The 27,998-nt window shown below is 47.1% G+C and overlaps 1 protein-coding gene across 1 annotated transcript in view; it reads right to left on the reverse strand.

The window, feature by feature from the left end:
• UROC1 (urocanate hydratase 1) overlaps positions 1–27,998 on the reverse strand; it is a 77,655-nt gene that overhangs the window by 20,023 nt on the left and 29,634 nt on the right. The window contains exons 2-17 of the mRNA XM_007950610.2: positions 25,273–25,403; positions 24,186–24,279; positions 23,274–23,333; positions 22,794–22,922; positions 22,598–22,659; positions 21,254–21,320; positions 21,029–21,172; positions 19,693–19,781; positions 17,753–17,815; positions 17,262–17,441; positions 16,617–16,714; positions 15,821–15,893; positions 14,064–14,185; positions 8,699–8,769; positions 6,226–6,324; positions 4,110–4,209 (exon numbers count right to left, since the gene is read on the reverse strand). Of these exons, the coding sequence (XP_007948801.1) occupies positions 4,110–4,209; positions 6,226–6,324; positions 8,699–8,769; positions 14,064–14,185; positions 15,821–15,893; positions 16,617–16,714; positions 17,262–17,441; positions 17,753–17,815; positions 19,693–19,781; positions 21,029–21,172; positions 21,254–21,320; positions 22,598–22,659; positions 22,794–22,922; positions 23,274–23,333; positions 24,186–24,279; positions 25,273–25,403 (1,582 nt within the window). The remainder of the gene's footprint in view (positions 1–4,109; positions 4,210–6,225; positions 6,325–8,698; positions 8,770–14,063; positions 14,186–15,820; positions 15,894–16,616; positions 16,715–17,261; positions 17,442–17,752; positions 17,816–19,692; positions 19,782–21,028; positions 21,173–21,253; positions 21,321–22,597; positions 22,660–22,793; positions 22,923–23,273; positions 23,334–24,185; positions 24,280–25,272; positions 25,404–27,998) is intronic.

Here is a 27,998-nt window from a genome sequence, read left to right on the forward strand (position 1 = left end):
ATATGTCTCCTTTTTTGGTATTTTCATGCAAATTCTTCTGCTAGTTGGGGTTTAGTCCACTTCTATATCCTTCCCTTCAAGGCTAGGGGTCCAAGATTATTTTCTGTGTCTGTGTTAATTGGTTTCCCTTTTCTTTGTTGGAGAGGGTCTGTGCAGTCTTTCTGTCTAGTCCACCATCTTGCCGGAGACCATAAATTTGTGTTTTAAATCACTAAATTTGTGGTATTTTTTTTTACAGTGGCTATAAGAAATTAACACTAGCCTTATTAATATCAGGTAAAGTAGATTCCAGAACAAGGCATACTATCAAGGGTAAAGAGGGACATTACATAATGATAAAGAGGACACTTCTCTAAGAAGACATAATAACACTGTATGTGTATATACCTAATAATAGAGTTTCGATATTGGAGGCGAAAATGGATAGAATTGAAAATGGATAGAACAGAAAAATCTACAAATACAGTGGGAGGCTTTAACACTCGTCTCACAGGAACTGAGAGAACAAGCAGGCAGAAAATTAGTAAGGATCTAGGTTACTTGAATAGCACTGTCAACCAACTTGGCCAAATTGACACTTATAGACACTCCACCAAATGACCAAATTGAAGCAGATTGCCCAATCTTCCTTCCAAGGAGTGGCTGGTGGGTTTGAACCACAAGCCTTCTGGTTAGCAGTCAAATGCCTTAGGCATTATGCCACCAGAGCGCCCTTAAATATTCTCAAGTGCACAGAAAACATTCACCAAGATAGATCATATTCTGGGCCACAAAACAAACTTTAACTAACTTGAAAGAATATAAATCAAACAAAGTAAGTTCTCAGACCATATGAAATTAAACCAGAAAAAGTAATAGAAAAATATCTGGAAAAGCCTTTAAACCTTGGAAAGGAAAACATACTTTTAAATAACTCATAGGTGAAAGGGGAAGCCTCAAGGGATGTTACAAAATGTTTTGAACTGAACTAAAAAATATAGGATGCAGCTAAAGCAGTGCTTAGAGGAAAATATGTAATATTTAAGGCTTATATTAGAAAAGAGTGTCAGCGGAAAAGAGGAAGACCCTCAAAGAGATGGACTGACACAGTGGCTTATAATAATGGGCTCAAACATTGTGAGGATGGTACAGCACTGAGCAATATTTTGTTCTGTTGTACACAGGGTCGCTATGAGGTGGAACTGATTCAATCACACGTAGCAACAATGTTGTTGTTGTTGTTACGTGCTGTCAAGTTGGACCCGACTCATAGCGACCCCTCCTAAGGTTTTCGAGGCAATATCACTACGGAAGTAGATTGCCCAACCTTCTTTCTGAGGAGTGGCTGGTGTGTTTGAATCACCAGCGTTCTGGTTAGCAGTCAAGTGCCTTAGGTACTACACTACCAGAGCTCCTAACATCAGAAAAGAAAAAAGGTGTCAGATCAATAACTTCAACTTTCACCTTAAGAAATCAGAGAAAAAGGAGTAAAGCAGGAGGAAGGAAAAAAATTCTAAGGATTAGAGCAAAAATCAATGGATTCAATAACAGGAAAGCAATAGGAAACAAATTTATAAAGGGAGGAAATGCAGAACAGAATTTCAAATTATCATAGACTATAGACTATCAAGGTGGATGAATCCCTGAGACTATTGCCCTGAGATAATCTTTAAAGTCAAACCAAAAATATCCCCTGAAATCTTAAAACTGAACAATAGGTTAGCTAAACTACTAAAAAGTTCTGTCCTGAGTATTATGTTCATTTAAGAACCATCTATATGGGATCAAATTGACAATAGCAACTCAAAACATTAGACAGAAATCTTAGGGGGCAGTGAATTTATGTTAATGAGGGAGGAACAACTCAGAAAAGGAGGGTGAGAATGATTGTACAACTTGAAGAATGCAATTGACGTCACTAAATTATACATATAGAAATTGTTGAACATTGTGTATGTTTTTGCTGTGTATATTCTCAACAATGATAAAATAAATACAATTTAAAGAAAAGAAAGTTGATGATATCCTAACCCTGAACCTATATATATGACTCTATCTGGAAATAGATTTTTATTTTACTATGTTAATGAGACCATATCAGAGTACGGTGGGTTCTAAGCCTAATACTTTCTGAGTAGGGTCTTATAAAGGGGAGTAAAGACACATAAAAGGAGCCTACTGGCACAACGTTTGACTGCTTGGCTGCTAACTGAAAGGTTGGTGGTTCTAACCCACCAACAGATCCGCAGGAGGAAAATGCTGGCAATCTGCTCCTGTGAAGATTATAGCCTAGAAAACCCTATGGGACAGTTCTACTCTGTCATATAGGGTCATTGTGAGTTGGAATTAACTTGACAGACACAACAACAGCAGACACATAGAGAAGGATACACACAGAGAGAAGACAGATTCCACATGAAGATACATCTACAAGCAACCAAGGCATGCCAAGGAATGCCCAGGGCTCCTACTAGGAAGGATCCGTCCCTTGAACCAACACCCTGATTTGGATTCCTAACCTCCAAAACTGTGAGACAATAAATTCTGTTCTGTAAGGCCAAAAACCAAAAAAGAAGAGGAAATCAATGAAACTAAAAACTTCTTCTTTGGAAAAAAAAAAATCAATAAAATTGATAAACATACCCAGAGTAACCAAGCAGAAATAGAGAAGATACAAATTACCAATATTGGGAAATAAGAGGGTACATTACAAATGACCCCACAGACTTTAAAAGGATAATAAGGGAATAACAACTTTATCACCATAAATTTCATAACTTAGATGAAATGGAACCAAGTTCTTGAAAAAAATGATGCAGATGGTACTCCTGAACATCCAACTCTACTGTGGGATCTCATCCTTGTGAACCTTTAAGCACTGGGAATGAGAGAGCTGTGTCAGCCTCCTTTCAGGAAGAGAAAGCCCTGTAGCCTCTATAATGATCACAGGCTGTTCCCAAGTTCTGAACACCAGTCTTACATACAACCTGTAGTTATGAACCAACCCAATATCCTTTTTTTAGCACAGTTTATTATATAAAAAATTTGAGGTACACACAATGATTGTTGTTGTTGTTGTTGTTATTTGCCGTCGAGTCGGCCCCGACTCATAGCGACCCCTCCTTGGGTTTCCGAGGCAGTATCACTACGGAAGTAGGATTGCCCAACCTTCCTTCTGAGGAGTGGCTGGTGGGTTTGAACCACCAGCATTCTGGTTAGCAGTCAAGTGCTTTAGGCACTATGCTACCAGAGCTCCTACACACAATGATTAGTAATAACAAATGGGCACTACTTTATGACATGCATCAAAACATTACTATGATGATGATTATGTCAAAGACGTTTTAATGTATCTGGAGGTGTTTCTTTAATGTTTTTTTATGCCCAAAAAGGAACACTATGTACTATATACAAAGACAAACATCTGACTAACTGATGTCAGATACAAACCATACTTAACTGTTCCAACTTACATACACATTTGACTTAAAGATAGACTTAGGAATGAAACTCATTCATAACCAAGGGACTGTCTATATAATAATTATAGTGATACTAGTAGTGGAGCTCTGGTAGCATAGTGCCTAAGGCACTTGACTGCTAACCAGAAGGCTGGCGGTTCAAACCCACCAACCACTCCTCGGAAGGAAGGCTGGGCAATTTACTTCCATAGTGATATTGCCTCGGAAACCTCAGGAGCGGTCGTTATGAGTCAGGTCCGACTCGATGGCACATAACAACAACAACAGTAGTGGTAGTAGCAGCAGCAGCTAACACTCACGACAGGGCACTGATCTAAGTGCTGCACATGTATTCATTCCTTTACATCTCTGTAACAACCCTTTAAGGTAGGTACTATTATTTCCATTTTACAGATGAGGAAATTGAGGCTCAGTAATTTTAAGCACCTTGCCGATCCCTTGGCAAGATACACACTCAAGTCTAGGGTAACCACTTGGTCTGTTTACTGGCTGAGTTTTAAAACTGGAACCCTTTGGTCACCCTACACCAAGTCTCTCGGGCTCCAGAACATTTTTCTCAACATCACGAATGGCTGAATGAATCCACTGATTTTTGAACAAAATCCAAATCCAATATTGAAATACTTTAAAAATATTTTTCTTTCTCACCTGCACAGAAGGCAGAGCCATCATAAATGTTGGAGGTCTCCCTAAAAGGGCTATCTGTACCGCTCACATCATGGTGGTCTCGGCTCAGGACCACTGGTGCCTGCAACATGGAAGGTTGTGAGATATCAGCTAAAGAGGTGTCCACAGCAGCTGCCCCATGGAAGGTGGGGTTTAGGTATCAGGCCAACCAAATGCCTTTTATATCCCTCCCCTTAAAAATAGACCCTTGTCAGCAAGACACCACAGGGCTGCCAACAGTGTATGATACATGCATGTGAGATACATATATGCTTATATATGCACCCAAGAAAAGGGGGTTTGTCCAGGTGTCTGGGTAGGGGACAGGAAGGAGGCTGGCTTTTCCCTGGGTTCTCATTTGCCTTTGGATTTTCTTTCTTTCTTTCTTTTTCTTTTTTTTTTTAATCACATGCAGTCTTATCTGTTTAAAAACATTAGATTAAAAATAAGAAGATGGCTTCTAACCCCAGGGGAGTGAATATCCCTGGCCTGTCACTTAGAACTCACAGATGGCCTGTTGCCAACAGCGTGTGGTTTTTCAGAACCCTGGTGAATGATGTTGTTGTTGTGTCGTTAGGTGCTGTTGAGTTGTTTCTGACTCATAGCGACCCCACACACAGCAGAACGAAACACCAACTGATCACAGGTGTTCACAGAGTGTCACAGGCTGCCTATTACCCCTCCCCACAAGGACTATGAGGACATACCCTGCTGAAAGCTTGAAAACTTCCAGTATTCCTAAATCCAGAGGCCCTGCAGACCCTTCCCCTCAGCACCTGCTACTTGGTCCTGGCTGGTTATCTCCTCTGGCCTCCCCCTCTTTTCCTTGGACAGGTCAAGCTTGTCCCCACTTTTCACCTTTACATTTGCAGGTCCCTCTACCTGGAACAGCTTCTCCCAGATATTCTGGCACATTCTTGCCATTCAGGGCTTTGCCTTACATCACCAAGTCAGAAAAGACTATCCTGACTACCCACTAAAGTCACAACACTCCCATGTCTCCCCACTTCATCACCTGACTGATTTCCTTCACAGTGTCCTCATCATCTGAAATCATCTCGTCATTTGCACATTAGTTGTGCCTTGTTAGTCTGCCTTCATCTGAATGTAGGTGCTTTTATGGCATGGTCATGTCCCCATGCTCAGGGCAGGGCTGTACTTCTGCCTAGAATGGGGCTTGGTGCAGAGAAGAGGAGGCATTTGGTTAAAATGACGTCCCCCACACCTTGCTGACAGGCTAACCACAGTCCGGATGTGAGTGAGCCTGGAGGGGGACTGGAGGCCCTCCATCAGGAATGGGGGTGCTCCTCAAGAAGGCCAGGTCCACCCTCTCTGCTGCCAGGCTCCCACAGGGCAGCTTTCATGTGCATGTGCCTTGATTTGTTTTTCATGGCTGACCATGAACACTCCTGGTTCTTCCAAGCAGAGATACAGAGAGAACCAAAGCATGCAAGACAGGGGAGAAGCCTCCACTGCGTCCTGGCAAGGATTGGGCAGATCCATGGGAAAACGGGTAAAGCTGGTGATGTTTGCCATGATTTTAAAAAGGTAATTTAAAAGAGCTATGTTGAAAGCTGATTCATTTAATCCTCACAAATACATTTTAAGGTTAATTTTTCCTTTCACAAAAGAGGAAGACTGAGTCTCAGAGAGGGCATCTGACTTGCACAAGTGACAGTGTCAGAGCCTGGATTTGAGGTCAGACCTCATCATCCAGTGAACGCTACTCCCACTCTCAGTTCCAGTCACCCACCCCACGTGGACACACACACAGAGCCTGGGGACCCAGGAGGACTCCTGCCCCTTCACTGTTTCCTTTCTACCCCCTCACAGGTCACCTCACACCCTTCCCTCTCTGAGTAGAGCTGGTCTGAGGTGGCTCATCTCCGAGATCCTCTAAGGGCTGGTCCACAGGGAAAGCCATAGTGAAACCCATATCCCTAAAGTGGTGGCAGTTTAGGTCTCAGCCAGAGGAGGGCTCATGTACTGTTCCTGAGACATGAGGGGGTATAGACAAGAGCCCCATGTCCTGAGCCAGGATGGGCTGTGCTAATGGGAAGGGCTGGGAAGCCACACAGGGCAGCACAGGACACCTTACCTTGATCTTCCCATGGGCGATGGCATTGTTGATAGCCACAGCAATGGCCACACGGCCTTTTTGGTCAGAATACAAGATCCTTGCCTGTGAGCCTACCACCTGCCAGGAGAAGCCAACATGTTAGGACATGGTGTGTGGGGAGACACGGATAGTACCTAGGCCAGAACCAGTGCTCCTACAGTAGCCATATGGTCTTGAGGAAGGGCCTGGAAGATGCTGCAGGGGTGCTGTAGGTCTAAGACCTCCAGGCTTGAGAGAAGTCCTGGCACTCAACCCATCAGACAGCCTCACCAGCCCTCCAGTATCCACATGCAGTCTGGGCTCCCCCAAATCTATCACCTATGTGTTCACCCTGAATGGGCCTCCAACACCCTGCCTCCACCTGGCTGTGGAGATATTTCATATAATGAATATAATGCATTGCCTGGAGTCCATCCCATGATAACAATATCATCAATATCCAGTGTTACTCTGGGTGGTGCCTTGCATAACTCCCAGTGCCTTACACGCCGCCTATCATCTGTGAGTGTTGGAGGAGGAGACTGTTACTGTCATCACAAGCTCCACTTTACAGAGAGGCTGAGCAGTCCTCTCCTAGTGTCCCTCACAGGGGCTTGTGGCATGGCTGGGACTCAGCTCAGTGTGGTGTCTGTCTTGGTGCTCTACAGCAATTATGCTTTAGTATCTCTAGGAGATAATAGGTAGTGGATTTTCCTAGGAAATGAAGGCTTTGGGAAAAGAAAATGAATCACTGTTTAGCCCATTAGTTCTCAAACAGAGATATTTGGTAATGGCTGAAGACATTTGTGGGTGCTGCTGTCACGGATGGAGGTCAGGGGTACCTCACAACAAAGAAAGACTTGGTCCCAGATGTCAGCAGTGCTGAAGACGAGAATCCCTGGATTCCCCAAAGAGCTTTCAGAGTGTCCACTCCAGCTGCCCTGGAAGCTCATTCCAAGAGAGGGAAGAGAGGTGGCAGGAGACCAGAAATAGCACTGACTTTCCACCTGACCACAAGCAACATAGAACTCAGACATGCTGTGCTGTCAGCCCAGATGGCTGATCTACTTGATTTTTCCTTTCTCAAGGCTTCTAATGAGCAGCCTTACACGCCAGCTGCCTCAAATCTTTCTTGGAAAAACTATAGTATAAATCAATGTTGTAAATATTTTCAGATTTCTTGGATCCAGAAAAAAATTGGGGAGGCGCTGATATAGGACTGCCAACTTTGTCAAGCTTGCACTTTGAAAGAAAATAAGTTGTGATTTTTAAAAAGGATTACCTTCCACAATGACCATCATGTCTCAGGAGAAAGGCCACATCATATAAGTAGAAAGAGTACAATCTCTGAATAATTTTATCTCACAAACAACAGAATTGTGCCCACATGTCTGTAGAAAAGTCTGGCTGCCATGCCACATGCCCTCACCCTTCATCTCTCCGAAGCGCCTGCTCTGTCATGCTAGAGCCTCTTCCTCAAGGCTCTGCTACTCTCTCTTCACATCTCATTCCCAGGGCCCCTCGTCCACTCAGTGCTGAACCTAAATATATTTCTAACTCTACCCTCAGCCTTCTCCTGGCCCAGTGGACTTGGGCATCTTGAACTCAACATGGTCAGAGAAACCGTTGCTAGCATAAAGGGTTCTGTGGCTAAATTTCACATGCAAATCTCTGCTTGAGGATGAAGTAGAAGTTTGAGGGGAGGGTATTTGAGCATAGAAGCCTAGGAAAGCGTAGGCAGTCCTCTCCTGGCCTCTGGACCCGATGGTCATGAGGCTACCTCTCTCTCAGCATCTAGAGCTTAACTCAAATGTCAGCTCCTCAGAGAGATCTGTCCTGACCACTCTACATAAAGCAGCGTCCATGTCCACATCTTCCTGGCTAGTTTTCCTCATCACACTTACACCTACGGAAACTAGGCAGGGACACACCCATCTATGCAACGGGACACCTGGCACAGTGTCTGGCACACAAATGCCCCTTCAAATCCTGCCCACAGCACATGGTGCAAGGACTGTCATGTCATTGCCTCCTCTCAGAGGTGGCTCAGAGAGTCCCAGCCACTTGCCCAAGGTCACAAAGATGAGGACATGGTGGATTAGTCTGAGCCCAGGCAGCCTGGTTCCGGAACCCACCTCCTCTCCCTACATGTGGCTGCCTTGTGCAGAAGCTATTTGTGGAGTGACAGAATGAAGCACTACCTGGCTGCCCAGAGCCCCAACAACTTCTGAAGGGCCCTGGGCAAGATGCTGCTGCAGCTTTTCCTAGCAGCCACCGTTGGAGGCAGGGGGAGCCCTATGAACATTCAGAGTCCAGTGTGTAACCTCCTAAGCTTGGGATTCACATCTGCCAGTTCAGGCCAATGGCAAGTTCATCTGATGGTCAGACATAGGCAGTGGCAACCAAGCACCTGTGACCTCACCCAAGTCCCTGAGACCTACCCCTATCACCTGACAGGCCCCAAGCCCCTTACCAGTTGGTGTTTGGCAGCCTCCCGAATCCAGTGGATGTTGTCCATATACTGCAGCTTCACAGAGGAGTTCACTGCAGGTGGAGAAGGGGGAGGACTATCAGGTGTTCCAGAGCCCCTGCCCCTCTTCCTCTTCCTGTCTCAGTGGCACAGACCCACCCTCAAATAGGCTGAGTCCAGGTCAGAGGTCAGGGGATCCCTGTGCCTAGCACCACACCAGGCCACCTCCATTGTCCTTCCCTAACTTCACCTGTTCAGGAGGAGAGGGCTTGAGAAGGGACTTGAGGGGGGTGCTAAGTCTCATCCTATCATACAGCTGCAAGGCAAGCAGGGGATTCCTGGGAGATCCCCTCGGAAGAGACAGGACTCATGGGCCTCTGCTCCCGGGGTGTGCCTTGAGGAGTCACCAGCAGAACCAGAGGGCCTGGACAATTGTGTGTATGTAGGCCATGTGTTTTGCGGGGAGGGAGGTCAACAGCAGCTCTGCAGTGGTCAGCTGCAGGCTCAGAAAGGAGAAGGAAGACACCCAGGCAGAGGCAGCATGAAGGTGGCCTACACTGTGAGACCTGAAAAGTCACTGAGCACTGAGGTGGGCAGTAGAAAGAACAGGTCATTTGCATGCTTGGCCGCAGGATGGGGCAACCCCTGATTCAGTGTTTGGACACACTCTATTCCAGCCCCACAGCAGAGATTCTGGGGGCATAGGCCTAGGTGGTTGCAGGGGTCTATCTGTGGACAAACAAGGTCAATGATCATAGGAAATAATGCACAGACTTGTGTAGTCCAGAGCATGATACTTTCATTCCCTCAGCAAACAATTATGAAGTGCTAACTTTATGCATAGTGCCTAAGGCATTTGACTGCTAACCAGAAGGCTGGTGGTTCAAACCCACCAGCCTCTCTTCAGAATAAAGAGTTGGTGATCTACTTCCGTAGTGATCAAACCAAACGCACTGCCATCAAGTCAGATCTGACTCTTATCGACCCCGCCTTGGGTTTCTGAGGCGGTATCACTATGGAAGTAGATTGCCCAACCTTCCTTCCGAGGAGTGGCTGGTGAGTTTGAATCGGCAGCCTTCTGGTTAGCAGTCAAATGCCTTAGTGATCCGACTCAATTGCAGTGAGAACTTTATGCAGACACTGTATTAGGCACTGGGAAGCAAAGAGGATGATAAGAGTAGGTGAGGTAGTGACTAGGAGGGAGCTTCAGGGGACCAAGGAAGCCTCCCTGAGATAGTGACACTCAAGCTAAGCTCTAAATGCTAAGGAGGAACCAGCTACGTGAATGCCAGAGGGAAGAGTTCTAGGCAGAAGGAACAAGTGTAAATGCCCTGAGATAAGAACAACTTGGCCCATTTCAGTAATAGGCAGAGACCAGCTGTGCTGAATACACAGGGCATGGGGAAGAGGTGGCCACTGTGGTGCACTGGAGTAGATTGTGCTTATGAGCACAGACTGCTAACTCGTCAGGAATTTTATAAGCTCATTGTCAAACACAGATACCATTTAATTAAATAAACTTACAGCTAAATAAATTATATTAAAAGCAAAGGCAATAGTTGCAGCTCCTCACCTCATAACCATTTGACTACGCTGTGCTATGTGTATGCACAGCTGGTTCTGTCTTTGAGTGCACAGTAGAGACTAATGTGATGGTGGCCACACGTGTCCCCTCCAGCTCCACATCCAGTGACATCACAGCATCATCATGAATATAAGCAAGCACAACAAACCAAGGCTTCTTTCTAATAGCTGGGTCTAAAACATCCACCAGCACTCACTGGAGTCAGGAGCAGGGATGGCAGGGTGGGACTTGCTCCTCAGAGAGATGCTGAGCTATTCTTGAGTCAGAGGTGGCCTCAGGAGGAATCATCCAGAGAACACCCTCAGCTTTACCTGTCCCTTCACACTCAGCCTTGTCCCAGCCTGTGTCCTCCCCACATAGGTTGTCGTCTAATCCCCAGACTGATTCCTCAGCCTGGTTTCCCTGCCCTAGATCTGTGTGCCTGAGACCAGCCCACCTACATAGGATGCTGGCCAAAATCAAACCCAAACTCACTGCTATGGTGTTGACTCCAAAACATAACAATCCTGTAGGATAGGGGAGAACAGGGTTAAAATGCTCCCTGGGAACTTAGAGCAATCAGCAAAAGTGAGGCCCAACATCCCACACAGAGATACAGAAGAGAAGGCCAGTCCAGACCTTCTAGCCTAGACTTGCTGAAAACCATCAGAGCAACTGTGGGAACAAGAGCTGGACAGATGAGGACATTTCATAAACTAACTGCCTTGTCTCCTCCAGGTAATAAACTATAATACCAAATCCAGTAAACAAGAACAAGACATGAAGAGAACACCATCATCCTAGTAAAAAGCCAAGATCAACACTTTGTGTCAGCAAAGTCAAAGATGAACTTAAAAAACTCTGACATAAAAATATGAGTGACATGGTAGGCACAGAAGGCAGAACAGGGAAGCCCCCTGCATTGCAATCTCACAAAAGCCAGTTACAGTGGATGCACCTGAGATCCCGCACATAATAAGCATGCTGGGGGGCATGATGGGGGCTATGATGGGAGAGTAATGGAGGCTGTCATGGGGTCCATGATTGGGATTGTAATGGGGACGACAGTGGGGGGATGATGAGGGTGTTATGAAGTGGTGACAGAGGCTGTGATTGTGCTGTGATGGGGCTTTCATGGGGCCATGGTAGTGGCCACAATGGGAGCTGTGATAGGACTGTAATGAAGGCTGTGATGGAGGAATGATAAGGGTGTGATGGGAGCACATGGGACTTTGATGAGGGCTGTGATAGGGATGTGATGGGGCTGTGATAGGGGCAGTGATGGGAGCATGACAGGTACAATGTGGGCATGATGGGTGCGTGATGGGATCCACGATGGGGCTGTTATGAGGGCAGTGATATAGGACAAGATGGGGGACATGACAGGGCATGAGGAAGGTGTGATGGGTCCATGAAGTGGGTGTGTTCAGAGCTATGATGGGACCTCCCTGATGGGGACGTGATGGGGGTATGTGATAGGGCATGATGAGGGCTTGATGGGGACCATGATGGGAGTAGTGATGAGGGTGTGATGAGACTGTGAAGAGGGTTTGATGTGGGCCTTAATAGTCACTATGATGGGAGTGTGATGGGGCCATGAGAGAGGCCATGATGGGACCCATGATAGGACCATGATGAGGGCCGTAATTGGGCCCATGATGTAGGCAGTGAAAGGAGCATGATTTTGATGTGATAGTTACATGATGGAGGTCGTGATGAGGCTGTGATGAAGGCTGCGGTGGAGGCATGATCAAGCCATGGTTGGGGCATGATGGGGTATGTGATTGGGCTGTGACAGGGAATGTAATGGGGCTATAATGGAGACCGTGATGGGAGACATGATGAGGGTTGTGTTGGGCTGTGATTGGGGTGTTATGGGGGCCATGATGGGTTGTGATGGAGGCTCTGATGAGACTAAGGTAAGGGCTTGATTGAGGTGTCATGGAAGGGGATTATGGGGGTGTTAAGTGGGTTTTATTGGGTTGTAATGGGGCCTGTGATGGAGGCATGATGAAGGTGTAATGGGCAACACTATAGGGCCCTAATGGGGGCATGAGGGATATGTGATTGGGCTGTGATGGGGGATGTGATGGGGCCATGATGGGGGTGTGATGAGGGCTGTGATAAGGGCCATGATGGGTCTCTGATGAGGCCATGATGAGGCATGGTAGAAGTGTAATGGGGGGCATGATTGGGGCCATGATGGGAACTATGATGCAACAGTGATGGGGGCCGTGATGATGCCAGGATGGGGGCTATGATGAAACTATGACGGGGATGTCCTGACAGGGGGCATGATGGAGGTGTGATGGGGGCATGATAAGGGCTATAATGAGAACTACAATGGGATTGTAATGAGGGCTGTGATGGGGACCATGATTGGTCCCTGATTGGGCCATGATGGGGGCTGTGATGGGGATATGATAAAGGCCATGATAAGGTGGTGATTCAGCTCTGATAGACCATAACGGAAATGTGATGGGGTCATGATATAGGCTGTGATGAGAGACATGATGGTACCATGATCAGGCCATGATGAGGGCCCTGATGGAGGCTGTGATTGGGCCATGATGGGGGCTATTATGGGGGTTGTGAGGGGGAGTTGTGATGGGATGGTGATGAGGGCCATGGTGGGGCCTTGAAAAGGGCTGTAATTGGGGCTGTAACGAAGGTTATAATGGTATGGTGATGAGGGCCATGATTGGGGGTGTGATGGGACTATGATAGGGCTGTGATGGGACCATGATGGAGGCATGATGAGTGCTGTGAGGGGCATGATTGGGGTGGTGATAGGGGCTGTAATTGGGACATGATGGGTGGAAGCTGTGATGGGGCCATTATGTATGTCATGATTTGGCTATGATGGAGGCATGATGGGATCATGATGGGACCATTATGGGGGCATTATAGGGATAGTGAGGAGGGTTGGGATGGGAGTGTGATGGGGCATGATGGGGCCATGTAATGGAACAGGGATAAAGCTCATGATGGGAGCATGATGAGGGCTGTGATGGGGCATGATGGGTGTAGTGTTGGAGGTGTGATGGAGATGTGGTGGGGGCCTTGTTGGGAACATGATGGGAGCTGTGACAGGACAGTGATGAGGGCTTTGATGGGGGAGTGTTGGAGCTGTGATGATGGCTGTGATCAGGGCATTATGGGGTCATGTGGGACTGTAATGGGGGTGTGATGGGACATGATGGATGCTGTGATGGGACCATGATGAAGGCTGTGATGGGTCTGTGATTAAGGTGTTATGGGGGTATGATGGGTCCATGATGGGGCACGATGGGAGCTATGATGAAGGAAGTTGACATGACCAAGGGAACATCATATATTAGGTCTATGGCCACTCAGAGACGGGCATCCAATAAGCCCTGTGTGTGATTTCTCAGTGACCCTAGTCCACCAGCCACTCTGAATGCTTTCTGCCCCTTGCAACCAAGGGGTCTTGATTTGACAGAGCTGGTAATACAGAGGCTGGGCTGGAATGTGGAGCCTATGCTCCTCACTGCACCACAACATTGTGATAACAAAGGGGCTTGGGCCCATTGAGAATGGTTGACAATGAGAAGCTTTGGACAACAGGCTCAGAATAATATTTGCGGATCATTATCTTCCACACCTTCCTCAGTATTATTAGAGTTCCTTTGTGCAGCCCTCTGAGTGCCCCTCAGGTTCTCAAAGCTATCAGGGTCTGGGGTCCTGGATAGAATTTGCCATAGCTGCCAGATGAGAGCCTCTACTCATGGAGGTAGGACTGGGGAAACATCCCACCCATAAGCATCCCCCCAACTATATTACCTCCACCAGCAATGGCCTCCTCTAGCACAGACATGGCTAGTTGGTCTGTGACAGCCAGGTCTTGGGGATCTCCTGATGTGCACACCCAGCGGAAAGGCCCAAATCCTTGGGAGAAGATGTCTCTGCAATGGAAAATGGCCTATCACACTGGGAATGCATGGGTGGCATCATCATGACCCCAGAAGGGTGGCTGGCAGGTGCTCCAGAGCTGAAGGTGAAGGATGAGTGCTAATTGGGGCAGGGAGCACAGTGTATGAGCAACTGTAGTGAGGTGAGACTTGAGTCTCCAGACTTCTTGCTGAAGTCCCTTGCCCCTAAATTGGACAGGAAGCTTCAGAGCTGCAGGCTGGGAGCAAGAGGCCCACTTCAGCCTGGGGCAACTGGCCAGTGAGGCAGCTCTGCCCCTCCTCTCTCTTTTCTGTTATATCCCTACCCCAGGGGCCCTGAATCACCATGCAGGCCCCTGAAGGTCTGCCAGCCCATGCCTGGCTACTCTGAACCTGCTTCTGCCACCCCACTCTGGACACCTGCTCTGCCCTCCTAGTAAGCCTGAGGCTGGAGACAGGAGCACCCACAGGAATGAGGTAAGTGGGTGAGCATGCTTGTCAGCATATTTTCTCTTTGGGGCATTCTGGCATATATTGCATTCAAAAGATGGCCTTATATATTTGTCTTCTCCCTGCCCTCCACCCCCTCTCAGTGCCTCCTCAGCTCTTCTTCACTCTTCCTCTTCTCTCTTAGTCCCTCTCTCTCTGTCCTTCAGTCCCCTCTCTCCGCACCTTCTTTGGCTGCAGTCACAGGGAACTGGGATTCAGGCAAGTAGAAACTTTCTTAAATTGTTGATATAAAGACAGTATGAAAATCTATTAACTAAAAATAAGTATTTGGGAGAAACAAGTAAATGTGAGGACTTGGCCTTTAATAAATTTGCTTTAGGTCCCTTCCTAAGTGACCAACCTGGATGTCCATTGTATGGCCTCTGTGACTTCCGGTCACCACACTCCCCATCATCAGTCAATGCCTCCTCCATGAGTTACTGTCCTCCTCAAAGAGACCCCAGCTGCCCCCAGACCACCACCTAGTGACCCAGCCCACTTCTGGTCTTGCTCCCACCCCACTATGAACTCCACAACATAGCATTTAGCATTTCTCACCTCTATCCCTTTCCATTCTCTTTTCTGCACATTGAAGTCTGGTAAATTTTCCAGAACATCATGATACCTCCCACCCACATCCCCCCAACTAGCTGGAAGTCTTCAGCAGCTCCCTTAGCCCACAAGAGAAGTTCCTGTTGTCTTCCAGAGCTTTTATCCTTGGCCCCAAGTTACCTTTCCTGATTACCTCCCCTCTTCCCTGCTTTTCCTGAGCATGGCCTCAATCCACACCTCCTGATGTTTGTTTCGGAGGGTGTGTGGGCTTCTGGCACTCATGCATCAGACTATCACTGCTCCACTGGTGTCCATGACCCAAGCAAGACTCCAGAGGTAGACAGCTTCCCAAGGCTCCATTTAGGACTGGGTGTGCACTTCAGGAGTGACCTTGCTGCTGATTCCTGCTGCCCTGTCCTGGAGGCCTGGGAGGCCCCTCTTCCCTTGCATTTTATGGTGGAAATCCCCATGACTCTCTTTATGGTCTCAGGGTATGACCCTGCTGATGGTCAAAGGAATAGGCTTCCCAGCCTAATGTCTACAGCCTGGACCTGGATAAGGTGGGGTGGCACTGGGCACCCTAGACTTGACAGTCACCTCTTCTCTTACCCCATAATATGCTGGACATATGAAGGGTAGCGAAATTCTGTCTTATTGGCCCCTTTCTTTTCCACATCAGCTCCTGTAGACAGAGCAACAAAATAAACTCACCTGGGTTCACCAGGGAGGGTGTGGGCTGCAAACTGTGAGGACACACATGGTTATCACCACAGCCCCATAGGAGCCACACATGAGAAACAGGCTTGATATCCAACAGAGGGCATAAACGGCTGAGGAAGTTCTTCTAGTCCTAATAGGAAGGACCCCACAATCTTTTACAAGTATAAGAAGTAGAAAAGAAAGCCAGGTGCAGAACCCTGTGCAGTGTGTTGCCATTTGTGTATGATAGTGGGGGATGGGTACATACTTTCCTGCAGGTGCAAATCCATCTCATGGTGGACACTCAGAAGCCCTCCCAAAGGGAATGGGGTGCAGGAGACAGGCTGGAAGGGAGACTTATCTGTTTGTACCTTTAGAATGTTATACTCTATGAACAAATTGCCTGTTTTACAGAAAGAAATTTCTGTCATAAATATATAAGGCTTCATTTTTGCACAGTGGAGCTCAGCCTGAGACTTGAACCTGCTCTCTTTATGGTGTTTTGTGTTCTTAAAGCAAATTAATAAAGTGAGGCCCAAAGAGGCCAAGCCACCTGTCAGAACTGGCTTCCAGAAGACCGGGGTAGAGGCATGTGAAGCCAGCGAGCTCATTGCTCTGGGCATGGGCATTGATGAGGCTCCCTGGCTGAGAAGAAGGCTGTTCAGAGCTGGCATCTTTACATCCCTGGCCACCCTGCTCCTCTCACCTGCTCTCTGGGCCTCCAAGAGGAAGGCATTGCCGTAGTCCCAAAAGAAGAAGTTCTTTTGTGCCAATCTGTTGATGGCTGAGACCTGCCTCCTCAGGCTGCAAGAAGAAGCCCTGTCAGCTCAAATGCCCCTGTGCCCTCCTGCTCTATCATCTGGAGAGCTCTCTCCTCCCTGGGCCTGCTACCCCAAGCTCACTTCTGCCTCCATGTCTTCCCTTCCTGCTGTATCATTAAATCCTCTATGCCCTTCCAGACCAGCTGGCAGTCCTCTGAACACACATTCACTGAAAAATAAATGCGCCTCTTGAAAGCTTTCTCAGGCTGGTGCCTCCCTATTCTACCAGCATTCACTGAGCACCAACTGCATCAGAAGCTGCCCGGAGTTTTTAAGGAATATCTTTTTCATTTTGACCCCAGCATTTCCACAAGCCCTGTATTTTCATGACTGCCATCTGACAGAGGAGAGATGGAGGCTCAGAGGTTGAGGGTTTTTCCCAAGACTGCACAGCTGGTGATTGAAGAACTACACTCAAGTCAGAGCAAGATGAGGGCTGCCTCATCCCACAGTGCACGTGCACATGTGTGCATATGCACTCATGTGCACAAACACATACACACACATATGGAGCAGCCCAGCCATAGTACCTCTCCTGCACAAGGCACTTGAATGCCATGGGGCTAGAGGCCAGGAGGCTCTGGGCCTCCAAGAAGCCAATCTGCACAGGGTAGTAGCCACCATTGAAGGGGTTGTGACAGGATGTCTGGTCCGACCCAAGGTCCACCAGAAGCTCCCCTGTTGTATCCAGTTCATGTACCAGGCGCTCCCTGGGAAAGATACGGGTGGTTAGTACAGGGCAGGGCAGAATCTGGGCCCCAGGTCAGGGGTTGGTGAGGAAGGGACTGTAGCACTTTTGCCATTCTATGGTCAGCACCCAGGAATGGAGGCTAATCAGGCTTTCCTCCAGAAAGAGCTCTGGCAAGAAGGCTGCTAGGGCCAGCAGAGATGGTAGCTGTGAGCTCAGGTAAGGAACCTCGGTCCTGAGAGGTGGAAGCTCCTGGCCAGCATCAGGACCTGTACTGGAGAGGGTTACCTGGGATCCCTGAGGCTGCCACTCCCATCCTTCACTCCCACTCACCAAAGATCCACCACATTGCCATGGTAGCCAAGGCTGAGCACCTCCTTCTTTTTCCTTGCTTCCCTAAAGGGCACAAAGTCAGACCAGACATCCCCGTCATTCCACAACTGCTCTGTGACAAACCTCCACTCCCACCAACACAAGTTGAGTACAAAGTGACAAAAATACAAAAGTTCCAAGTGGCTCACAAAAGTCTTATCTGTAAGTTTAGGGCCTATGTCAAGAAACACAGCACTGTAGGGGGATCATGGTGACAGATGGGAGCATGGACGTGATAATGATGATGATTATCCCCAAGGTGACTTATGAAATTAGGGTTATTGCTATTAGAAATCTAGTGGAGTTTTCTAGAAGTCAATAAAATGATCCTGAAAATTAGAGAATTCACTAAAAATGATTCTAAAACTTATTTGGAAAACCAAAGGATGAGGAAAATCAAAGCATATTTTGGAGGAAATAAAATTTAAATAAATAATAGCCCTCATAGGTATTAGAAGGTATCACAAAGCAACTGTAAGTATCATAGTGTGGTACCAGGTCAGAAATAGAGGTTTTGCCATCCCAAATGCTGTGTACAGCTGACAGGTACCAGAGGAGACCAATATGCTCCTTTGACCCCAGAGCTCAAAGTTAATAAACCAGAAAAAACAAACAGCACATAATCATAAAGCAGTGAGAGGCCAGTTTGAACCTTAAAGTGATTGGCAGAAAGAAAAGTGAATTCTAACTGCAGCCGCAGGGAGGGAAATGCAAACCTCTAAGAGGCTCATTCCATTCTCAGTTGTGTCTTCCCCGGCTCAGAGATCAGACACTTGACAAGAGAGGTTGCTTAAGGCAGTTGGTTAAATTGATTTGAAATGATTTTATTATCTCTGTGGGTATACGTACACATGGATGTGTGTGCATATTTACACGTGTGCACGTATATGTGTGCATGTATGCCTATGTGTATGGTGTGCATGTGTGTGTGTACATGTGCATGCATGCATGTGTGCATGTGTTGTGCAGGCACATGCATGTGTCAGGAGAAATTAACCTAGCCCAAATTTTATATGGAGTCAGATGGAAGGGGATACTTAGAGATGACAAAAATATCAGAGTGGCTGGAAATGGGTGCATGGGGGCAGGTACAGTATGGATGTTAAACTGCCTGAATGCAGAGAGGAACCCTAGCAGGCAAGGCCTTTAATGCCACACAAGAAGTCTGGAATTTCTCCTGTAATTAATGGACCACTACCTGATATTTTTAAAGGTGTTTCGTTGCAATGCAGTCAAATTAATGTCTTAGAAAGACCTCTGTCAAAATAGTATCCAGTCTGGGTAGTGTGAATACTTGGGAGTTCATCATATTATTTTCTCAACTGTTCTGTATATTTGAAAGTGTGCATATAAAACCAGGTTTAAGGCTCCTCAGTGATTTTAACTATAGCCGCCTTTGAGAATCATGGAACTAACACATCTTCCCCAAATAGGACTCTGCTCTTCAAAATAAAGTGATTGAGAGAATGTTTCAAAAATGGCATTGGATCAGAAGCATCCAGGGCCATTTTCCCAAGTTTCCACTAAACTGCCTAGGAAGGCATTAAACAGGAGGGGACATGCTACCCCTGAAGCTGCACAGACAACTTAAGACCTTAAATGGGGAGGAAGGTCAACTCAGCTAAGCCTAGCAGGGGCACACTGAGGAAAAACATGAGCACCTCCTTTATGCCAGGCTCAGGATGGGTGCTGAGCCCACAGCAGTGAGGAAAAGAGGGTACATTCTTTGCAAAAGTTGGAGCTTACTCTCAGAAACACCTCTGAGTCACTTGGCTTGGGTATCCACCTACAGCCAGGTGTCAAGCATTACACAGGCCTCCTCAGAGCAGTCCAGCATTCAGCCCTCTTTCGAGATGGACACACTCAGGTGTCTGGGCTCTGGGTCTAGCCTGCAGCTGTACCTGAGTCTCTGGATGCAGTGGTCCAGGCTGTCAGTCATCTCCATCAGCCAGCCTTGCTTGTGGCGCTTCACAAGGGCTGATTTATCCACCTGGAACCGTAGACACAGGGTAGCTGGTTAAATTCTCTCTGGGGGTCTCCCCATCACCTGGGAAAGTACTATCCCCTACAACCATCACTTCACTTTTGTAGTACAGGGTCAGGCATGCAATGAGCTACCTTCTCAGTTTTTGTTCTCTCTCCTGTCTTCCTGATTAGTAAAACCAAATTTTGTCATGGGACACTGGGCTCAGCCCCAGGAGATGAACCATGTGGAAACACACACACACACACACACACACACACAAACAAACAATCTTCCCCACTGCTTCTATCCTCCCTTGCAGATAAGAACCTTCACTTGATCTAGTACTGACCAATGAGATAATAGAAGATGTTGACTGAAGGGGTTTCTGAGTTAGTTCCTTCCTATTAAAATACCCAGCACTTCACCTCTCCCTTCTTCTTGCCTTGAATGTGGATGAGATTGCTAGGACGGCCATTTTGTATCCAGGAATCTCTAGAGATGTTGGCCCTGAAACTGCTGGTTGTATAAGAAAAGCAGCACTATGTTTGTGTAAGCCATTGGAGTTCTGTTATCTGCAGCCAAATGCACTTTTAACAAATACAGGTAAGTATGGCATGCTTAGGGTTATCTAAGTACGAATCACCCTGATGTGCATCACTAATGCTAATCTCAAACCTCCTCACCTCCTCCACCTCCTGTTTCTCTTCCTCTCCTTAGGGAAAGCTCCCTGTCTCTGTTGAAGGGACATGTCTATTTCCCTGATTTGACTGTGAGTGGCTGGAGCTGGAGGTAGTCACAAGCACTTATCATTTCCCTTCCATATTCTGGGCACCATGTTAAGTTTAGGGATAAGATGGGATACAGGGAAGAGATCCAGCCCACAGACAGTCACAGTTTTGTGGGAGACCAGCCAATGGGCATAGACAATTCCAGGTGATGGGCATTTTGAAGGCAAGAAGCTATGCTGCCAGAGAAAACCAACCTATGAGGTCAGGGAGGCTTTGTGGAAGAGAGGAGTGAGGGTCAGGAGAGAAAAGAGGTGAGTGTAGGTGTAGAGGGGAGAGAAGAGAGGTAGGTATAGTGGGGTGGAGAAAAGGGATGCATATGGGGTGAGGGGAGAGAGAAGTGATGCATAAGGGATGAGAGGGAGAAAAGAGGCAGGCGTGGGGATGAGTGGAGGGCAAGAGAAAAGCGGTGAGTGTGGGACTGAGCAATACAGAGGAGAGGGAGGCAGGGAAAGAACACAGATCAGGAATTCAGGCCAGGCTTACCTCTGCTATCACCCCAATGCACCCTACGATGACTGCAGCCTTGGCCTGGGCCCCACTCATTCCACCTAGTCCAGAGGTGACAAAGACCTTCCCAGTCAAGTCTTCAACACCCAGGTACCGGCGCCCGGCATTCAACAGGGTGAGCTAAGGAAAGAGCAGGCTGGGAGTGCCCACCTCCCACCCCTGTGGCCAGGAACCACCCCAGTGTGGCTCCCTGCCTCTTACCACTGTGCCATGGACAATTCCCTGTGGACCAATGTAGCAGTAGCTGCCTGCTGTCATCTGGCCATACCTGCCCACCACAGGGCAAAGGGAATGTGAATGAGCCCAGTGCCCAAAGTGGCTCCCCACAGCCACCAACTTTATGTTTTCAAAATTGGCATAGTGCCTAAGGCATTTGACTGCTAACCAGAAGGTTGGTGGTTCAAATCCACCAGCCACTACTTAGAAGGAAGAGATAACTACAGGGAGGAAGTGGGAAGAGAGCTGTTACATTGTGGGAATTACAGTCAATGTCATAAAACAAAATGTGTATGAACTGCTGTATGCTCTGTAAACTTTCACTCAAGTCAAAAGAAAAAGAAAAAGAAAAATAGTTATCTTCCTTGAGTTATATCCCTAAGATGTATGAATCAGAACATTCATTGAGCATTGTTTATGATTGCAAACAACTGGAAAAAACCCAAATCAGTAGGTGAGTGGGTTAAATGGTGCGATTAAACACTGCAAGTAAAACAAGAATAAGTTAGACCCATGTTTTCTGAAATGGAACAATCTGCAAGCTATATTGTTAAAGTGGGAAAGGCAAGATACAGAGGTGTTTACACTGGTCTACTAACATAGGTCTACATGCAAAAAATGTTTGGAAGGACAAAGGGGGACTGTTAACTGGGAATCTAATTTGGGAGAGGAATGTGTATTAATTGTATAAGGAGCTCTGGTGGCATAGTGGGTAAGGCATTTGGATGCTAACCAGAAGGTCAGCAGTTCAAACCCACCAGCCACTCTGTGGGAAGAAGATTAGGCAATCTACTTCTGTAAAGATTTACAGCCTTGGAAACACAACAGGAGTCACTATGAGTCGGAATTGATTCAATGGCAGTGGATTTGATTTGTTTTTATTAATTGTATAGCAAACAAAAGGCTATTAATAGCCTAGAAAGGGTCATGAGGGAACATTCTGGGGCAAAGGTAGTGTTCTATATCTTGACAGAGGTTCAGGTTACACAAGTATGCATTTGTCAAAAATGCATAGCAGTATCTTAATCACAGAGTCCTGGTGGTGAGCATGCAGGTGTTTGTAGGTGTTCCAGTTTTCTGTTTGAAATTTTTCATTATATTGGAAAAAAGCAGAATCCAAAATTGTATGTTCACTTGCTTAGAAGTATATAAACATTATAGACATATACATAAAAACTACTAGAGAATATAAGAAAAATGAAATTAATTATGCTACAATGATGCAATTGTGAGCATTTTTCAAAATTATATTTAACACTGCTATATTGATGTTATAATCAAACATTATCAAGGGGAAAACAGTATATATAAACTGAAATAGTGACTTACATTGTGACCCCCAAGCCAAAGAGCTTGTCATACATTGCCCTGGAGGAGTAGTTGGGAATGACCTGGAAAAGAGAGATGGGAGCAGGCAGTGGGGAGTACTAAGACACCTGGCCCTCCTCCCTGCCCAAGTATCTCCCTGCTTCCCAGCCCAACTTTGGCCATAGGAATCCAGGTCATCTGCTGGCTCTGAACCCACCATTCCATTGGTGATAACCAGCCGTGGGGCATTAGGGCTGCTCGGGAAAAGGCCCAGAGGATGTCCACTGTACATGACCAAGGTCTGCTCCTCTGTCATCTGCGACAAGTAGGACATGACCAGCCAGAACTAGAAGAGATAAAAAGGGGCGCTTCTGTGATTGTGTGCTCCATGCCCAGGGCTCTCCAATAACTATTCCGGACCAGAGAGCCACTTGCAGGCCCTAACTGGCTCTCTCAAGCCCCATTCCTCCAGCTACCCAAGGATTTTCTAGTGACTCCTGGAGCCTCCAATTACATGGCTCCTGTCCATTCTTATAAACTTGAGCATCCCAAAAGAAGTTCTAATGGTGGAACTTCATGCAGCAGGGAGGCAATAAGATAAGTAACAAAGTCAAGGATCTGTAAACTCCTTCTATGCCAGATGAATTGAAAACACATAAGGCTAATGGGAGTGGGGAAGGCCACATAGTCACCTTACCTGAGCCCAGTTGCTAAGCACTTGCCCATTTCCTCCGTAGGTCACAAGCTCCTGGGGAAACTGAAGAAGATACATATCCTTTGATATGGGGCAGCGGAGGACCCCATGGAGCCATGGATAGGGAGGAGAGGGTCTAGTCTATGACTGGGTTAAGGGCTCACATCTAGATTAGGATCAGAGCTGGGTATGGGGTCAGCTTGGGATCTCAGCCTATGGTCAGCCTGAGACCAGGATGTGGAGTCAGGGCCAGGGTCAGGGCCAAAGAAGTTCTCACCAATGGGTAAAAGGTCACAATCTCTGCACATACAGCCCTCAAGGAACTCAGGGAGCTTCCCCCAAAAGTTCCCCTTTCTCCAATACTCGCATTTGATGTGCACCCAGGCTCTCGCTGGGGCAGACCGCATAGTTCAGATTGGTGGCGCTTGCCCATGGGGTCACAAACACTTGGACCAAGGCTGGCCCAAATTGAGAAGTGTCTAAGTGTAAAGTACCTCGACTTCAGAGATGTAGTGTGAAAAAACAATGTACAGTGTCTCATTAATAGTTTTTACATTGACTACATGCTAAAATGATCATATTTTGGCTATACTGGGTTTCATAAAATATATTATTAGGATTAATTTCACCTGTTTCATTTTATCTTCCATGTGGCCATATAAAATCTAAAACTGCATGTATGTCCAGGGACCAATGTCAAAATCCAGATTTTGATGTTAAGATGTAACCATTGCGGAATCAGAGAGAAGGGTACCAGGAACTCTTTGTTCTATCTTTGCAACTTCCTGTGAATCCATTATTATTTAAAAGGAAAAAGCAAAGGAAAAAGACGTATGTTTCTCCTATTTCTATCAGACAGTGCTGGGCTGGGTGCTGCCCCAGGAGCCAGCCACAGGCTTGGTTCAGGGTTGTTACCTGGGCCACGGCTGGGTCCAGATTGTTCATGATCATGTGCATGATGGCTGCAGCTGCCTTGGTCTGGCATGGGTACTGCTCAATAGGGTAGGCCCTGGAATTGAAGTCCACCACAGGTGTGACAGCAGGAAGGCTCCAGGTTTCTACCTGCCTCCCTCCTACTCAGGGCCCACCCTGGCCTCATCTTACCATCTGACCACACAGGTGTGGGCAGATAGAACTTACTCAGGAACCTACAGCTGGAGGGGTTCCAGAATCACTAAAGCCAACATCATCTGGTTCTCAGGCAAGTTCCTTGAGCTCCCACACTTCTGGGAATGGGGAGCTCACCCTGCACTGGCTGGCACTCCCTCTCTACCTCCCCATTGGCAGAAGCAGTGAGAAAGCTGATTCCAAGTATAGTTGAGATCTGCTTTCCAGGAGCCTTCACATCTGGATGGATTTTACTTATTTGTTCTTTCATTCATTCAACAAATACTTCTTGGGCACCAGTTTTACAACAGGTGCAGGCTTGGAGCACAGGCACGAATGAGGTGCATGGTTCCTCCTTTATTGGGAGAATAATGCTCTCCAGATTATCCAAATCCAGTTTTGGCTGCTGGCATATTCAAAAGCAATATTCTCAAAGTGAGGTCCTGGGACCAGGCATATCATCTAGGAACTGTTGGAAATACAGATCTTAAGCTCCACCCAGCCCTACTGAGTTAGAAATCTACCTTGCATAGGACTACAAGACAATGGTGCTTATAAGTGGATTGTGTATATATTTTGGCTCCATAATTGTATGGGACTGACTCCCCAGGATACGTGGGTCAGGACTGAGAGATGCAGCTGAGAAGGTTTACCCCCATCTTCCAGCCAGGCCTGGGAACCATGGTCATGTTTCTGATCTAGACATCACAACGCCCCCATGCCCTGCCCCCCATGATGGGCATTTACTCAGTACTCCACCTCCATGTTCCTCCTGGGGCCTCCAGACTGGCTTTCACTCCTCCTGCTGCTTACTCTCAGGGACCCCTGACTCTGCCAAGGGCTCTCCCAGGAGTTTTCCCATGCCTCCTCCAATGCTGTGTCCCCCAGCACTCACCTCATTTCAATGCTGGGGCAGAACCGGTACATGTAGATATGGCCATACAGACGCAGCTCCCCTGCGAACTCAGGGGCCAGCAGCTCCTGGACATCCAGGGGGAAGTAGCGAAGGGCATTCCTCAGTGCCAGCTGGGGGAAGAGAGGAATGAGAGGCAGGGGGTTCCAGTCAAGCATCCTGAGTCCTCTGTGATGCTCCAAAGATCATCCTTCCCCAACTAGATTTGCCTCTCCACTCACAACCTGATTTGCCCCACCCAGAGACCCTTGGATTTCAGCTGGACAGCCTCAGGTCTTGCCCACTGTACATTTACAGCACTGAGAGATCCAACCAGATCTGAGAAGGCTTGGCACAGAGCCTGAAGCCATGAACCGGATGCCAAGAGAAAGGAAAATGTTTCTGAGGGCCTCTTATCCAGCTAGGACAAACAATTCAGACTCAAGTGCCCTCTGGTCACTCTTCTCCACACAATCTTGAATCTTCTGGAGAGTGTCAAACCTGGTCCTGTCTCAGGGCCTTTGCACTTACTCTTCCCTGTGCCTAAGCCCTACCCCTTCTCTTGGAGGGCCACTCACCCTCTCTGGGTTTGTTTCCTTTCAGAGCTTTTCCCCTTTGACAATAACATTTATTTCTTCTGTCCATTGAGCTCCAGGAAGGCAAAAGCCCTGGCAGATCTCTTCACAGTGGTCTTCCTCTCTAAATGAATGGAGCAAGGTATGATAGTTGGAGCTGTGTGTCAACTTGGCTGGACCCCAGTTCTGTGTGGTTGTTCCCATGATGGGATCAGATGACTGTGTTCTGAGTGGCCAATCTGCCCAAGGGGAGTTTCCCTAGGGGTGTGGCCTGCTTCCAGTATATCCAGGGACATCCTGGGAAAAGAGACATTCTTTGGTGGATTGGGACCTGGTGTGCTGACTACAAACTTCCGTGAGTGAGCAGCCCACTGCTTGGCCTGGAGATCTTGGATTCATCTTTCGTTCGAGTCAACAACCAGTGTACTGCCTGCCAGCCTTGAATTTCTCAGCCCCCTGCGCTTGCGGAAGCTAAGGCTGCCTCCAGCCCGATGTTTCCTCCAGGGACTTTGGACTTGCCGGCTTCTATAAGTTTGTGAGCCATTTTCCTAAGATAATTTTTTTTCCCTCTCTCTCTCTCTATATATATATATGCTTTGCTGGTTTGCTGGATTTTGTGTTTCTCTAGAGAACCCAATCTAACACACGAGGGGCAAGAGCAAGCAAGGCAAAGGAGGGGCTCAGTGTGCTGCCTAGATTTCTGGATGGACACTGGGGTAGCATAGTGCCTAAGACACTTGACTGCTAACCAGAAGGCTGGTGGTTCAGAAGGAAGACTGGGCAATCTACTTCTGTAGTGATGCTGCCTTGGCAACCCAAGGAGGGGTCACTATGAGTTGGGGCTGACTCGATGGCACATAACAACAACAACTCCCAACCAAATAACCTGGGAGAAGAAGATTCTTTGGGTATGGTGAATTCATTAATTCACTCATTCAGCTTACTGCGGGAAGAGCTGGTATGAGGCTTGGAAAAGACATGTGGGCTGGCCTCTGAGCTCAGCATGCATGACAATCATGCAGAGGTGGCCAAGCTGGGTCTACCTGCCGGCTCTTTCACCTGGGCAGGTCACAGGCCCAGCCTCAGTTTCCTCATCTCTCTGTACCACAGATAAAGGGTTAATGAGACCATGCCCACTGCCTGACACATGGTAAACCAAAAAACCAAACTCACTGCTGTCAAGTCAATTTGACTCATAGCAACCCCTCCATGGGTTTCTGAGGTGGTATCATCCTTCTGAGGAGTGGCTGGTGGGTTTGAACCGCCAGCCTTCTGGTTAGCAGTCAAATGCCTTAGGCACTATGCTACCAGAGATGATAAATGCCTGGACATCTCCCTACCCAATATATATGTATTTTTTTACATTTCTTTTTTTTAAATTTATTTTATCATTTTTCTTTTTCTTTCTTTCTTTCTTTTTTTTTATTGTAATTTGGGTGAAAATTTACAGAGCAAATAAACTTTCCATACAGCAGTTCACATACACTTTGTCTCATGACACTGACCACAATTTAGCACAATGCAACATCTCCCCTCCCACTTCCTCCAGATAGTTACCTCTTTCCAGTGTCCATCTCTCCATGCACTCCTATCCCCTGAGCTGTCTCCCTGTGCCTGAGCAGCCCCTCTTTCTCTCTAACTTATTCTCTCCAAGGAGTGTATCTACCTCAGGTAAATGCTCAGCTAGTATGCCTGTCTACTGCTTGGCTGGAAGCCACAGGTGTGCGTTCAATTCCAGACCTGAAGGGGAGCTAGGGGCCACAGTCTCAGGGGTTCCACCAGGCTCCCTCAGGCCAGCAAACCTGTTCCCCACTTTTTCTTTTTTTTCCAAATGATTTTGAGTTTGTTCCACATTGTTCTCCCTGTCTAACCAGGAACTCCTACAAAGATCCTTTTCCAAGTGGTTGACAGTAGTAGCTGAGCACCATCTATTTCTTCTGGTCTCATAGTTGTATTATAGGCTGCAGATCGGATGGTGTACCAGTCACTAGGGCTAATTGTTTCCATGAATTTTTGGTTTTCTTCATTCTTCTTTGCTCTGGATGAGGAGAGATACATCGTTGCATCTAGATGACAGCTTGCAAGCTTTTTTGTTTTTTGGGGGGGTTTTATTTATTTATTTATTTAATTTTATTTTGATTTGGGTGAAGATTT

The sequence above is a fragment of the Orycteropus afer genome, unplaced genomic scaffold (genome assembly GCF_000298275.1).
Source record: "Orycteropus afer afer isolate SDZICR_OR568_19922 unplaced genomic scaffold, OryAfe1.0 scaffold00282, whole genome shotgun sequence".
Classification (NCBI taxonomy): domain Eukaryota; kingdom Metazoa; phylum Chordata; class Mammalia; order Tubulidentata; family Orycteropodidae; genus Orycteropus; species Orycteropus afer.